The sequence below is a fragment of the Podarcis gaigeae genome (genome assembly GCF_964106915.1).
Source record: "Podarcis gaigeae genome assembly, chromosome: 17".
Lineage (NCBI taxonomy): Eukaryota > Metazoa > Chordata > Lepidosauria > Squamata > Lacertidae > Podarcis > Podarcis gaigeae.
Window position 1 is genome coordinate 11,977,085 of NC_139694.1, and position 16,154 is coordinate 11,993,238.

The 16,154-nt window shown below is 44.2% G+C and overlaps 1 protein-coding gene across 2 annotated transcripts; it reads right to left on the minus strand.

Moving 5' to 3' along the window:
- Positions 1-41: 41 nt before the first annotated feature.
- On the minus strand, positions 42-15,935 carry ENAM (enamelin). Of its 2 annotated transcripts, XM_083718526.1 has the most exons (10): positions 15,730-15,935; positions 11,847-11,935; positions 11,437-11,507; positions 11,291-11,335; positions 9,730-9,771; positions 8,870-9,217; positions 7,176-7,217; positions 5,625-5,675; positions 5,029-5,070; positions 42-4,672 (listed from the first exon to the last, which is right to left on the minus strand). In XM_083718526.1, exons 3-10 carry the CDS (start codon positions 11,488-11,490, stop codon positions 1,958-1,960), a joined length of 3,339 nt encoding a protein of 1,112 aa, XP_083574652.1. In that variant the 5' UTR covers positions 11,491-11,507; positions 11,847-11,935; positions 15,730-15,935; the 3' UTR covers positions 42-1,957. The 2 variants fall into 2 exon arrangements, with proteins under 2 accessions (XP_083574652.1, XP_083574653.1); XM_083718527.1 differs by lacking the exon at positions 15,730-15,935 and having other exon boundaries at positions 11,847-12,136.
- Positions 15,936-16,154: the final 219 nt, after the last annotated feature.

The window sequence follows — 16,154 nt, forward strand, 5'->3', positions numbered from 1 at the left end:
TCTTTGGGCTCAGATGATTAATTCCTCCTGCCTTGCAAGTCTGCTAGTGCTTCTTGAGTGAGTTGACTTCTCACCCTCCCACTCTCTGCTAACTCCTTATCAACATTCCATTCTGTGTTGGGGGAGGAGGGCTGCTCCCAGGTGTCTGACTGCTTACTAACACATGCTGTGTTTCTCTACTTGCGGCAGGTGTGTTCATGACAACATGTATCAAAAGGACAATGCCTTAATGCAAGACATCCAAGGCAGAATAGGCTAGCCCGGTCCACCTTTAGGTTTAACTAAGTCCATTGAAATCAGCTCTGTGTGTGCACTGTTGTTATCGTGTGCAAGACTGCAGCCCATCCTGTTTGTGTACACATAGCTCAGGGGCAAAGCACACACATGGTGTGTCCAATATCCCAGGTTCAGTCCCCAACATCTGCAGATACAGCTGAGAAATACACCTGCCTAGGACTCTGGAGAGATGCTACCAGTCACTGTAGCAGACAGTAGCAAGGTAGATGGGCCAGCTCCCTGACTATGTATTAGGCAGTTTCCTGTGCATTTAGTGTCCCGTGTGCTTAAATAACATTTTAATTGACTTCTGAAGGACAGAGAGGACCATTATTCCCATGTAACCTGACATCCTGGTACTTCTATTGTTGGATTAAATCAGCACCTCTTACATTTAATTGGCTTTAAGGTAGTACTAAACCACTTTGCTGTCTCCGGGACTATATTACATCATATCACTGGTGAAGCAACGGAGACTGCTGTTTTCCTTGGAAGCTGGTTAATTATGCTATTTTAAGAGCACCATTAAACCCTGCCAGTTTTGAATTCTGAACTTCTTTAAACTTGTGACAGTTTAATTGGCATCTTCTGCGATGAGAGACGGAGCAAAATGGAAGCAGGAAAACGCGCCACACAGACATGAAGGGAGGAAAAGTGTCCATAATAAATGCACTTTAATGTCAAGTAAATGTTCAGAAAAGAAGGGGAAGATTACATTTGTTTCAAACAAGTAATTTGTAGCCCAGTAAGGAAAAGCCGTGCCGATGTTTCCATAACGTTGATGGTGTTGCCGTTTTGAAAAGCATTGTGCAAAGTGAAACCAGCAGGGAAGGAAAAGACTTAGTGCATATACATAAGGCCCTGTTCAGAGAGCCAGCAGGATTGCACACACTCAGCATGGGCATATTGTGACGTCTCAGACCAGTCTCACATGTTGAGGGAAGGTCTGAAGGGGAGAAGCCTGCCAAAAGTACATAGTCCATCTCTCTCTCTCTCTCTCTCTCTCTCTCTCTCTCTCTCTCTCTCTCCCCCCATTTGAATTCCGCATGCTTCCAAGAGAATATTTAGGGATATAACTTCCCCACCTTCACCTATCCCTATGGCCGTAATTTGTTTAAAATTGTTTTTAACATTGAATTTTAAAGTATTGTAACCCGCCCTGGGACCTGATGGTGAAGGCAGATAATAAATCGAAATATATTAATAAGAATTTCACCATCCTCTGCAAACAGGTTTTGGTAAGGTTACCAGACACCCCCGTTTCCCGGGGACAGTCCTTTGATTTACAAATCAGTCCCCTGACAAAATCCATCCCCGGAATGGGGAAATTGAAAAGTGTCCCTGGATTTATTGGCGGGGGGGGGGGAGGGAATCTGGTAACCTTAGGTTTTAGAGAGTTTTGGGAGCCCATTTTGGTTGAGACCTACAGAAACCAGAAGAAAGGTTGAAGGTTAGAATGTTGAAGGGTGAAATGCCAGCCGAGGTTTGAAAAACCAAATACCAAATGACCTACATTATGCACATGCACAATCTACACAATTCAGCTGTTATTTCCCCATCTTTGTAATTATGCAATTATGTACGTTCCATTTTCCTGCATCTGTGCTCTGAATGAGCATGCCGTTGTCATTTTTTAGAGATGCTGTTTTCCAAACTTGAAAAAAGGAGGTTCTTTAGCATTTCATTTGTTTGGGAACAGTAAACAGTCCGGTGTCCTTTCCTTTGCTTGCTGAACCAATTCTTCCCCCGGGGATCTGAATTTCAATGGTGCTTCTTCTATATCATGAGATGGATCAGTACTAGAGATTGGCTGTGGTACAGGTGGCACCATGACGTTTGGCTTCCTGGTGGGCAATGGGTTGTCTGGATAAAACTGGTCGTGCTGCAGATCACCAGACGGAGCTCCCGTGCTGGATAAATACTGCTTTAACCAGCTTCCAAAGCATGGAGTCCTCTTGAACCCAAGTGCTGCGCGTTCTCCTTTCCTAACATCTTCACCATCATGCGCTGCACTTCTGATCCCTTGAGGTGGTGGTGGTACATTTTCAGGAACAAACTTCATAGAAGCTGCCCTTTCAGATTCTCTTTTGGACTGATTTTCCCCCACGATCCAAGCAAGGACATTGTGTCCATCACCTCGGATGCTGCTTCCATAACAAGGTGTGTTCCTTGGTACAGGTAGACCAGTTTCATAGTTGGCTTCAGGTTCATCCTGTTTTCTTAGGTGCGATTTGGAGCAGGGTGGACCAGTCTGTAGGCCTGCTATTTCCTCTCCAAATGCATCCAAGTTTTCTCTCTGTGATTTTGTTTTCCCAGTCTTTAGAGAAATATCCCTGTGATTAGACTGAATGCCGGCTGGGTAGGGGGCATCCCTGGCATGTTTTGCATGGTTGCTCTCTGGATATGCTGAGCTTCCTTTTTGCTCCCATGAAGCAAACTGGAAACGAGGAGCACTTTGCAGTGGTGCCAGTAAGTTTTCTCTTGGCACTGGGGAGTCACCTGCACAGCACAGGTGGCTGTCAGTCGTGTGTGAGGTGACAGTTCTGGGTTCTCTTGGGTAATCACCTGGGTATCTCAGTGTGTCAGAATGATGTCTTCTTTCTGCAATATCAATACTGGAGATTGGTCCTCTCCCATGCATGGATCCTTCTGTGTCTTCAGCATTCGCTGGGTTTTTCCTTAAGTCTGTGGGGTAGGCATCAAAGTAGTGCGAAGTTTCTTTTGGAGCAGATGGGCCCACCATTTGGGGGACCCAAACATCTCTTTCAGGATACTGTGGTCTGCTTTGGAGGAGAGTGCCACTTTGTAATGGAGAATGTGGTGCTTGGTTCTCCAAATTCCTTTCTCTGGGTCCGAATGCATTGTTCATGCGATATGGCATGTTTTCTGTTTGTCTCAAGCGTTCTGCGCCATGAACTGGAGAATGTTCTTCTGGAGACCACCGGTTAATTTCCTCATATGGCAAATTACTTCTTTGGTTGGCTGGATTCTCCATATAATATTTTGGATATGCATGGTGTTGAGTTGGATTGTATGGAGGGTTTCTGTACTCTCTGTCAAGGTCAAGCACCTGTTTTTCTTGGGTCCATGGGTTTTGCCTGGGATATGGTTCACGCTCCTGCAGAACGTTTCTGTGATAGGTGTTTCTTTGCATCTGATTTGAAGGCAAATCTGGAGAATATGGTGGACTTTCTCTTTGGTTTGCTGGGCTCATTGTGGGTGAATGTTCTCTATCCTCCCATCCTCTGGGATAAAAGGAATTGGTTTGTTGGCCATTGAGTTCCCTTTCAGAGTAAGCAGCATGTCCTGTTCGTTGAAAAGAACCAGATGAATACATTGAGTTATACCTGGGAGGAGCATCTCGGAAGACCTGTGGATCTTCTTGGTTGTTCCACCTCCGGTTTTGTGAAGATTGAAATTGTTCTCTTTCACGATCTGGATGAATAAAGGGCTTCTCCTTCCACTCATACCACCGGGCTTCTGTTTCAAATGGAGTTCTGCTTGTGGCTAGGAATGCTTCCTGATGGTAAAATGCGTTTGTTCGGTGCATTCCAGAAGGCTGATGCCGTTCAGTGTATTCTCTTTCATTATAGACATCCTCAGGTCGTCCTGCTGTATTAAACTGTGGGTCCAGGGAATGGCCTTCAGATGGGGAATGATTTAGACCATTATCCCTGTAGACTGGAACTTTATTCCACTGGCCTTGTGGATCAGAACTAGGAAAAGGCACTCTTTCTCTTTGACCTGATGGGTTCCTCTCAAGATAATAGGGTTGCTCATATAAGTTAGGTCTATTGTTTACTGAGGGAGGGTTGCTGTTTGTATTCTGGAGATTGCCTCTGTGGTTAGAGTACTCTCCATAAGTCAAGGAATTTTTTGGGTTTTCAGTTTGGGTAGAGGGGTTTCCTCTAGAAATCAAAGCATTGTGCCTTGTATCTCCCATATCTGGTTGGGGCTTATAGACATGTGCACCATACCCTGGGGGTTGTTGGCCCCCTGAAGGAAAGCTTTGAATGGCATTGACATCTGGAGATGGAGGCCTTTGACTTGAGGGATCAATGCCATTCCATGTTGCTCCGTTCCTTGCCGACACATGAGCCGTGGGTGACGGTGTTGGGATCCCATTTCCACTGAGCAAGTTCCTGTCAAGGCCTGGTGAATTAGCCCCATTGCCGGCTGAACTGAGCCCAGAAGCAGTGCCATTCGCTGCCTGGCTTGGTTGATTAGAGATGGTTGAATTTGTTTCCAAGACCGTTGAGTTGGTTGCAGGATCAGCTGTTGGGCTCTCTTTAGGGGTTTCCTTTTCTTTTGCCTCTTCAAAGTCTTGCTCAAGCATTTCTTCAGAATACGGAGCTCTGCCTCCCATCCCAAGGTAGCCATATCCATAATAGGGGGTCTACAAATATAATTAAGAGAGTAAAATAGTTTGATACCACCCAATGCAATAAAATTACTAGTAATTGTGAATGAAATGTTATTGTTAATAGAATTATAAAAGTTATTTTAACTGTGGGTTAAAGGTCTTGACCTCAGAGCTGCATTCATCACTTAGCAGTTCTGAGCACTAGAATCAGGAAACATTAAAGCCATGTGGTCTGTGCATCCTGACCTTCCTGAAGGTCAAGGGAAGGGGGGGCTCCCAAGTGAACATTATAGCAGGAGAATGTAGAAGGATGCCTCAGACGTCCTCTTTCCTGCAGCTTCATATACAGTTTAGCTCACACCATCCCAATTATATCAAATTGTATTTACCCCTTCTTCATTGCTGGCAGGTGGCTGTCCAAATGGCATACGCTGGAGAAAAAGAAAACCGAGTAAGTTTGGATAGACTTTGCGGGGAGGGCATAGAAATTAGATTGCTTAGCTATTCTAAAACATAAAGACCAGTGTCTAAGCACACATGATGTGTTGAAATTGGCAAGGTTCTCCCTCGCTTCTCAGACACGAGCTATCTGATGAATAATGAGGGACAGATTCATACCCACCCACCACACTACAAAAAGTGCTTAACTTCTTCCCCCTTTGTTCTACTGAATTCGTTTCTTTATATTTCTAATGGAAGAATCAACAGCATTTTGGATTCACTGTATGGATCTATATTAGTTTCACAGGGCTTGTTTATTTAGTTTTATAACTTTTTCAGAACCACAACAACACAATTAAAACATCCATAATCTTAAGAATATAACACAATCCCTAGCAGCCCATGGAGATACTAATAGAATTCAGACAAAGACATTGTCAATCAATCATTCCTGATTAAACAAGCCACTTTATTTATGGGATAGAGCTAAGTGGTCCCCAAAATTGTCCCCACTACCCCAAAGCCTTTAAATGGAATATCTTACTCCCTGATATGGACCAAATGGTTGTTGTTGGAAGCCTCCATGACCAAACATCTACAATGCAGAAGAAAAACAGCCATGTTAGCATAATTGTAATTTAACAAGGAAGTGGCACCAATTCCATTCATCATCCATCCTTTTATTTGTATACTGCCTTTCCATAGTTAAATCAGTGCTCAAGGCGGCTCACAACATGACAAGATTTATGTAATTACCAACACAACAAAAGTCATACACAATAAATAAAACACATCAAAAGTACACTATGAAATTGAAAACAATTTCCACATAAATCATAAAATCTAGGTAAAAATGTTAAAAAGGTAAAGGGACCTCTGGAGGGTTAAGTCCACTCAAAGGCGAGTGTGGGGTTGCGGCGCTCATCTCGCTTTCAGGCCGAGGGAGCCGGCGTTTGTCCACAGACAGCTTTCCAGGTCATGTGGCCAGCATGACTAAACCACTTCTGGCGCATTAATATCAATCACAATTTAAAATGACATAGATAAAAAAATAAAAGCATTTTTTAAAAAACCAAAACAAACAAAAACAGGGCCCTCTCTGCTGAGGAGCAGCAGCAGCAACACTCCTTTATGGAGCCTGTCAGGACCCACCCCAAGCCAGGTGGAGAGTAGCAGGGCAGGGCCCTTCAGGCTCCCAGCAGGTCAGCACCAATTCCCACTTCCGCTTCTAGCTCTAAGTGCTTTTCAGAGATCAGAGCATCTGAACAGCATCAGAGTGACCAAGAAGATAAGAGAGAATGGGAAGAGATCTAGGAGACACAATGATACAAAAAAATGCAGCCCCCTGAAACAGCTTAAGTTTTTCATGGATTCTTCCTTCCACCCCACCCCACCCCCATCACATGGCAGATCATTTTGGCACCTGTTGACTCTACCATAAGAACCACAGATCTGGTGTTTCCCATTGTTTTCATGGTACAAAAACATGGAACTGCATAATTTTTACATGGAATCTCCCCAAAATCACCCAACCACAGGCATTGTTTCTGATTTATTGGTGGTTCGCTTGTCTTCCTATGTAAACAAAAATCACAAAGATCTGTGAGGAAGCATGCATTGGACCAATGCTGTCGTGGTGCTGGCAACAAATCCATTGAAGAAATCTTAGTAGATTAACCATGTGAGTTTTCAGTGATCAGCTCAATCTGCATACAGTATTGACTCGACGACACTGCTGAGGGGGTAGGCATTCTTTCAGATAAGGTACATACGTGTCACAATGGGGATCATTTTAAAAAGTATGATTATTGGCAGTTAATGATATTAATGAATCCATCAATATACTGCTTAATGCCAAAATGAGTTTCTAAGCACTTCCTCCCATGTTTGAGAGGATAAAGCTTTGGCTGCCCTGAGAAAGCATCTTCCACCTGTGAATTTAGAAGAATTTAACTTAGAAGCATTTTTATTTTAAGGAGAGATCTGCTGGCCTATTAATCAGAAGTCCATTTTAATTAAAAAATAAATAAATACTCCACAACAAAAATGATTGTCAAATTTCTCTACATGTGTTAAACAAGGAACATCCGTTCACCTGAAGGAAGTGCCAAGGATATTGTTGCTGTGGTGGGAATACCTGGAGGGAGAAAGAGAAGGTGTCATTATGACAAAATCTAACACTCCCTGCAAAAAAAAAAAAAAGTCACTATGTAATGATTACAATAAAAAAGAGTACAGTGGTACCTCGGGTTAAGTACTTAATTCGTTCCGGAGGTCTGTTCTTAACCTAAAACTGTTCTTAACCTGAAGCACCACTTTAGCTAATGGGGCCTCCTGCTGCCACTGCGCCGCCGGAGCCCGATTTCTGTTCTCATCCTGAAGCAAAGTTCTTAACCTGAAGCACTATTTCTGGGTTAACGGAGTCTGTAACCTGAAGCGTATGTAACCTGAAGCGTATGTAACCCGAGGTACCACTGTAGTGTGATTCCACCTACATTTCCAGCTGTCATTGACCACTGAGAGTAGCTTCTGTTCTGTTGGTTTGCCTGACACCACATAACACATCCCCCCCCCTTTAACGTGGAAAATGTCCAAAACTAAGGTTGTGTTCACACCGTACATTTAAGACATGCACCCTTCCCGAAAGAAACACGAGAACTGTTGTTTACCCCCACACTGCGCCCTTAACAAACTACATTTCCTGGGATGCTTTGTGGGGGGAAATGTGTTTTAAGCGTATGGTGTGTACAGTCAAGTGCTGGCACATGTGCAGTAAGTCACATGCTCTCATTTTTCTTCCCCTCATACCCCTCCTTTCTGATGCGTATGCCCTATAATCATAGCCTAAAAATGAAAACTAGGGTCGCCACCTGTGTCTTTTTCCTGTGTCTTTGCGGGGCCACTTACACATGGGCAAAAGAGGGCACAATTTACACATAATTTTTGTAATTTGCATAGAGAGAAAGTGAATCTCCCCATAGCGGGAAGACTGTGACCAAGTGACATTGGTGCCAGCTCAGTCTGCCATCCAAATACTAATTTCAAGGCCACAGCTCTCCCATCTTGGGGTTCTTTATTTTTAACCCATATACGGGCAGAGCAGTCCTTCAAATAGAGCATGCCTTCAAATATAGAACGCCCCCCCCCCGTAAAGTAGGCCAAGGGGCAGTGGCGTAGCGTGGGTTGTCAGCACCCGGGGCAAGGCAAGTAATTTGCGCCCCCTAACCCGTGGATTTGCGCCCCCTAACCCTAACCCCTGGAGGGTGCGGCCGGCACCCCCTGCACCCCCCACGCTACGCCACTGCCAAGGGGTCACCCTAACATTTTGTGACAAGTAGAAAATTTGCAGCTTCTTTCCCTGACCTGCAAATACAGCGATGGGAGTAAGGGTTGAAGGCAAGGATTGACCCAAGACATATTGTTGCCTGAGGCAAAGGTCAATATGGCACCTCCTCTCAGCCCTGGTCCATGTACAGGAGCTGACTGGACTGGCAGCCGGCTCTTACTTCAATGGGACAGCATAATCCGGCACCCACCTGAGCAAAACAAATTATATTAGGAGCTTCAGGAAAGGTTGTGTGGAACTCACAGTTCTGTCCTCCAACAGAGGGAAGTAGGTGTGTGTGTGTGGCTTCCACTGCTGCCCTACAACATCTGCTGCCTGCAGCAGATCCCTCATTCTGGCTAATGATAGGGCCGTCCCTGCTGATCCCTTGCACTGGCAGACAGTGATATGCTGGGGACATTGGAGCAATTCCCCCCCCCCCCCGATCAAACTTGCTTGTTTACCTGAGGCTGTTGCTGCTTCCCCCTTTGGGGTTGATGAACCAGCACTTGTTGGTGAGTCTGAGAAGGGTAGGTATTTTGCGGCTGCTTTGGTGGCGGCTGTAATCGTGGTTGTGGCTGCGGACGCCTCGGAAGTTGTGGTTTTAACTGCGGCCTTGGCTGCGGCCTGATGTTTGGCTGCCTGGCCACTGGAGTTTGGTGAGGCTTGTGTGGAGGCCACCTGGCGACTTGATGCACTGGTGTCTGCTGAGGCCAGAGGAGAAATCTCTGCTGGGGCAACATAGGCTGCTGGGGGAACATCTGCGGGAAACCCAAGCGGTAGCCATATAAAGAAGCTGCCAGATGAGCCAGCTGAAATGTGATTAAAAGAGAAATAAAAGCAGCACATGGTGAGATAGCATTTCTAATTGGAGTGTTGGTCTAAGACCAGCGAAACCCAGGTTCAGATACCTTCTCTACCATGAAGCTCGCTGGATGGCCTTGGGTCTCCCTCAACCCTACCTCACAGGGTTGTTGTGAGCATAAATTGAAGGAAAGCCATGAAGGAGATATCCTTAGTGGCAAGGCAGGATATACATGTTTTTAAATGTATGTTGGAAGCTGCCCAGAGTGGCTGGGGCAACCCAGTCAGATGGGTGCGGTACAAATAATAAAGAAATAATAAAAAACATGTAATAAAATCATAGAATAATAGAGTTGAAAGGGATCATCTATTCCAACTCTCTGCAATGCAGAAATCTTTTGCCCAATGTTGGGCTTGAACCCATAACCCTAAGGTTAAGAGCCTCATGGTCTACTGACTGAGCTATCCTCTGAAGTATAGAAAGTGCATTTTTCAAGAACCAAGAAAAGAGTGAACTTACTTGTGGGGAATTCATGTAGCCATACGGACCAAACTGCATCATCTGTGAAGAAATATAACAGTCAGACTGTGTTTCATTTGAATCTGGCTCTCCGTGAACAACAGTATTTAAACAGAGCCGGTTTTCAATTAAATCAACTTGATTCTAGTCCCATTGGCTTCACTAGCACTGTGGAAGGGTAAATTATTCCCGCCCCGCATCCTGTCAGTCATTTCAAAATGCTGGAAGTGATAAATTATTTTCCAAGCCTGCTGAACCTCACTTGTTTTCAGAGCTGCCTAGACCATGGGTAGGCAAACTAAGGCCCGGGGGCAGGATCAGGCCCAAACGCCTTCAAAATCCAGCCCGCGGATGGTCCAGGAATCAGCATGTTTTTACACGAGTAGAATGTGTTTTATTTAAAATGTATCTCTGGGTTATTTGTGGGGCATAGGAATTCGTTCATCCCCCCCCCCCCCAAATAGTTCGGCCCCCACAAAGTCTGAGGGACAGTGGACCGGCCCCCTGCTGAAAAAGTTTGCTCACCCCTGGGCCCTAGACAATAAGCTGAGAACTACAGCTGTACACAAACAAACTTGAAATGGGCAAATTTGAACCCAGGCATGGAGGAATTCTGCCTAGGGTGGACAGGGGTAAAGGAAGGCAGGGCTCAAAACCCCACCACCACCATCTGAAAAGCTACACCTGCTGAGTTTCAGTCTTCTGCACAACAAATAAAGGTGCAAGAGTCATGTCCTGTTCTGTTTTCACCTGGCCACTCTAATGCTGCCAGATGTTGAGTTCATCAAGGGAAAATGTTTGCATAAGAGAGTGTGTGAGACTGTTGCTTCTCTTTGGGGATGGGGTGTATATACAGTGGTACCTCGGGTTACATACGCTTCAGGTTACATACGCTTCAGGTTACAGACTCCGCTAACCCGGAAATAGTGCTTCAGGTTAAGAACTTTGCTTCAGGATGAGAACAGAAATCGCACTCCGGCAGCGCGGTGGCAGTGGGAGGCCCCATTAGCTAAAGTGGTGCTTCAGGTTAAGAACAGTTTCAGGTTAAGTACGGACCTCCAGAACTAATTAAGTACTTAACCCAAGGTACCATTGTACAATGCTTTGGAACAGAGGTGAGTTGGACTCTCCAGAATTTCAGGCAGGGGTTTTCCTAGCCATACTTAGGACTCAACTATACAGCTGGAAATATAATGTTTTAAGTGCATTATACAAATGTAACCTTAGGTGGCGCTGGTGAGCTAATGGCAAATTCCATATATATTTTACATTTTTTTTAAAAAAGCAGCATATTTTCTAATATGTGTGTAGATTCAGCCCTGGATATGCCAATGACTGAATCTCAGACTTTCTCTGCCTCTATGGCCCTTCCCCTTTATTCACCTCTGACTTTAGCCATCTCTGAGTCAGGGTGCTCCATTACTATGAAACAGTGTTTACTAGCTGAAACAGACTAAACCACCTGCGAGGGGCTTGGATTATTGGGGGACAGAGTAGCCCCTGAAAATACAGAGCTGGATAAATCTGGTTGAATGAGAAAAATGGAAGGGAATTTACTTACTTCTTCACTCTTACTTCCAAATCCCGCCTTACGGGGTTTGCGCAGCTACGGTAGAAAGAAAGAACAAAGTGGTGCTGAGTGATCACACAGAGGAAAATTTAAAAAAAGGGGAGGCCTAGCAAAATGGCTGGATCTGAAATGCTCACCGACATGGCAAAAGCTGTGCCCATGAGGCAAAGATACAGAAGGGTTAGCTTCATCCTTCACCTTTTCCGGCCTATTAAAAAAACATACACACACTCAACAGTGCATCACATATATTGCGCCATTCATTTTAGCACACTGCCTTGATTATAACATGCAATAATTTTAAGTGTGGGCATCTTCAGGCGTTCTTTACTGCAAATTAGCATCCTAGTCTTCATTCTGGTTACATGACTAGGGGTGGAGGAGACATTTGTGTGGCCTGCACATTAATACAAACCTACCTAAAAGGCAGATGGTAAGACACCAGGTTACGGAAGACTGCCATAGCCTAGTTCTAAGATACGTAGAATAGTTGAAAGTGAAGCAGGGACAGATTTTGGCATACCTCAGCAAACAGATCCTGGCATACCTGATGTTGACTATGTCTTGAAAACGTCGTCTCCTTTACCATGGAGCCTCAGAACTGCACTGTGTAAGAAGACACCCCACAAAAGACACCTGAGAGAAACGCAGGACAGTTATTTTTTATAATTGCCAAGGACAGGGATGGGGAAGCTGTGAACCTCCAGGTGAGGATGGACTCCAACTCCTGTCACCCCTAATTATTACATACACCTCAACGGGACATCTCAGAATTACAGAAGCCATCCCAGCCTCTGACTGGATGTCCTGTTTTGGCTCTCACGAGAGCACGGCCATAAAAAAAAACGCTCATTAGCTGGGGCTGCAACAACATCTGAAGGGCCAAATGTTCCCCACCACTGCAATATAAAAGGTAAAGGGACCCCAACCATTAGGTCCAGTCGTGACCGACTCTGGGGTTGCGGCTCTCATCTCACTTTACTGGCCGAGGGAGCCGGTGTACAGCTTCCGGGTCATATGGCCAGCATGACTAAGCCGCTTCTGGCGAACCAGAGCAGTGCATGGAAATGCCGTTTACCTTCCCGCCGGAGTGGTACCTAGTTATCTACTTGCACTTTGACATGCTTTCAAACTGCTAGGTTGGCAGGAGCAGGGACTGAGCAATGGGAGCTCACCCCGTCACAGGGATTTGAACCACCGACCTTCTGATCGGCAAGTCCTAGGCTCTGTGGTTTAACCCACAGCGCCACCACCACTGCAATAGGGTTCTGCTAAATAATGCTTTAGGGAGCAGCTGTATCTTTCCAGCCTGTCTGCTGTGGGGCTGCTTGATCCTGTTAATTCCCCCCTCCCCTGTTAATAGAAAGTGCCTCATTGGGGTGGCAGAAAGGCCCATCACTATTACTCCTCTGGTTTGCAGCTGGCATGGGTATTTTCCTCCTGCTGAAAGCAACAGGAGGGTGGCGATCAAGAAAGTTATACCGGGAAGGAAGGGGGGGGAGAAGACACCCAACTCTTCCCCCACTGACTGTCCTGGACAGTTTGTTGTTTTTTAAAAATTTAACTGTTTTCACATAACAAATCATTCCAACAAATCATCTTCATTATATTTTTCCCCATTTCCCCCCTCCCTCCCCCACATACCCTCCTCCCTATGACTTCCCTCAGCTTCTCTCTCTGATTTTTTAATACATATTATTCTCTGCACGTTGCAAAAATGTAAAGATCCTTCAGTTATCCATCTATTATATTAGCAACAATAAATTTGTGTATGTTCATTCAAAACCTGCCAAGGAGTCCAGTTCATTTTGTTGTTGTTTGTAAAAGGTTCCCATTCTTCTTTAAAGTCACAGTTGTCCTTGTCACGCAGTTTGTATGTCAATTTTGCCAATTCCGCATAGTCCATCAATTTCCCTTGCCACTGATCTTTTGTCGGGGTTTCTTCGTTCTTCCGTCCTTGTGCTATTAAGACTCTGGCCGGAGTTCTGAACTCAGAGACAGCGCTGCTGTTATATATGTATAGCATAATAACCCATTTCAGCCATGGTTGTTCATTTACTAGTTATACAATAATTTACGAATTTCCTTTCTGTCCCCAAGGTGGTATACTGTTTAAAAACGTGCAGCATAATAGTATAAAGCAACAATACAGATAATAAAAAAAACCCCAGTAATTACAGAACTTAGTCATGACTTCAATAGGAAGCAGGGTTGAGGGTGGTGGCCCAAGTCTCTCCCCCATTCCATAAAGTGCCAGAAAGCTCAATCTCCACAGCGGCCAGTCTGTCGCCACACACTTCTCTTTCCTTGGAGTTGACATCTGGAGGACCAACTGAAACTCTCTCACCCAGGCGCCTTCAGTGGCCAATACCCAGTTCATAATTCCATAACTTGTTTAATTTCTTGTCTTTTTACCCTTTCTGAAATGACATTTACAGCCAATTGATGGTTGCCTCCTTTAAATAATGGTTATTATTTGTACCCCATCCATCTGACTGGGTTGCCAGCAGCTCTGGGCACTCTGAGTCTATTGATGACATGGGTTTGAATAAGTGTCATCTGATCCATGTGTTTTCATTGATTTGATTCCATTCAGGTAAATACACTTGTTACCTGGATGTAGTAGGTATATAAGACTATACAGTGTTTGATACTGTAAATATATTCCCAGAAGAGGCACAGGAAGATATGATGCCTCTGCTATTTCACACCCAGGGTCGGATTTAGGTTTGATGAGGCCCTAAGCTACTGAAGGTAATGGGACCCTTTATATGTCCAGCTGTCCTTTGTCAACAATGAATTGTCGCTGTTTTTTGTGTTGCATATATGCTATATGGTAATTTATGGACCTACAGTGGTACCTTGGTTTGCAACCATTTTGGATTACAACCACGTCAAACGCGTGTCCCATTTTTTGGATTACAACCCATTTTTTAAAATTATAACCCCCCCTTTTTTTGAGGCCCAATTGGTGAAAGCACTCCTTGGGTTACAACCTGTTTTGGTTTACACCCGGACCTCTGGAATGGATTATGGTTGTAAACCAAGGTACCACTGTAATAGGTATCTAAAGCCATTTGCACATAACAAAATATGTATTTTATCAAAGTAATTGTTGAACTGAAATACAAATAAGAAGAAGTATATTCATAGTGAGATACAATTAAGAAGAAGTATATTTTGTGGGGGGCAAGACAGTGGGGCCCTAAACTATAGCTTGTTTAGCTTATACGTAAATCCGGCACTGTTCATACCCCACACCCTGCCCAAGGAGAAAATAAGTCCATAGCCATAGCTGGAGTAGAAGTTTCACCTCTCTGGTCTGCGAGCCTAAGAGATCTTGCATAAGTAGAACATTGCAAAATCTATAGATCACACAGAAGAGATGAACACATGCCCCTAGGGAAGTTTATGCATATTTACCCCCAGAAGAAGTTCCACATCAGATCTGCTACTGTGGACAACTCCATCATTTAGGTACAAAAATGAACACATTACAGTGGTACCTCTGGTTACGAACTTAATTCGTTCCAGAGGTCCATTCTTAACCAGAAACCGTTCTTAACCTGAGGCTAATGGGGCCTCCCGCGGCTGGCAGCTGGTAGCGGCCGGTTTCTGTTCTCACCCTGAGGTAAAGTTCTTAACCCGAGGTACTACTTCTGGGTTAGCGGAGTCTGTAACCTGAAGTGTTTGTAGCCCAAGGTGTTTGCAACCCGAGGTACCACTGTACCATATAGATAGAAGTAACGAGCTTTATTAATATTTTAAAACAGAATTGGGTTGCACATCTCAAAACACAGTGAAAAAATCTAAATATTTTGTATCATACACAATAGACATTGGGAAGATCAGGCAATATACATTACAACAAAATCCCAAGAAATATCACATCACCAAGCATCCTTGTTTTCAAACAGTTTAAATAAAAAAGGCAAATTACTGGCATTTACAAAGTTGATACAGCAAAGGAAGCATGGCAAAAGCCATACCTGAGAATTTTCGCTTTTAGATAGCCCCAACTGCATGTTGGATTGGGTCCCCACTGCCTTTTTTAACATTGATTTACAGTGCAAACCTATACCTGTCTACAGAGAAGTATGCCCCACTGAGTTTGATTGGATTTATTCCTAAATTAGTAGGTCCCATGGATGAATGTTTAAATCCCTCCTGTGGGAATAAGTGGGACTTGTCACATAACTCTGATTGGACTGTGCTGTTGTTATTATTATGATTTTAAATCTAAAGCAATATCTATTTTGCTGCACAGTATTTGCAAAGTAATGAAAAAAATGACACATCAATTAATACATCACACGGTCTCTGATTGCTTGTTGTTCCTTTTTCAATTAATCAACCATTACGCTCTTTAGCAAAGTAAAACGCAAATTTCAAAAATCAAAATGAAGGGGAGTCATATGAAATAGAATTACCTCTTAAATGTGGGGAAGCATTCTTGGGATCCTGAGACGGGATGAGGGGGGAAAACAACTTAAGACTGAAAATCGAAGCAATTTGCTCTCCATTCTAAAATCACCTGCAGGGCAACATTTAAATGTTGTTTTTGCAAGGTTGGAGCCAATCAGGGCTCGTGAGACATTTGACGTCACTCCAGGCTACAGCCAGGCAGTTGATACTGTATGTAAGGTCTTGCGTATGTTATTACAGGAGCTGCCAAATCTCAAAGTCTCTTATTATGTTTAATAACAAGTCATGGGGAGGAAAAGCTTACAGTACAATCCTATACATGTCTTCTCAGCAGTAAGTCCCTTTGGGTTCAGTGGAGCTTATTCCTGAATAGGGATGGACAAAGCTGTCCTTTCTGCTTTCTCTCCTTTTCCTAATCTTAAACTGAGTT

Excerpts from the sequence above, each read along its gene's own strand:
- ENAM (XM_083718526.1), bottom strand. The coding sequence starts at position 11,490 with ATGAAGCTAACCCTTCTGTATCTTTGCCTCATGGGCACAGCTTTTGCC. Across the intron at positions 11,336-11,436 it reads GCACAGCTTTTGCCATGTCG|CTGCGCAAACCCCGTAAGGC; the intron begins GTGAGCATTTCA and ends TTTCTACCGTAG. Across the intron at positions 9,772-11,290 it reads TTGGAAGTAAGAGTGAAGAA|ATGATGCAGTTTGGTCCGTA; the intron begins GTAAGTAAATTC and ends ATTTCTTCACAG.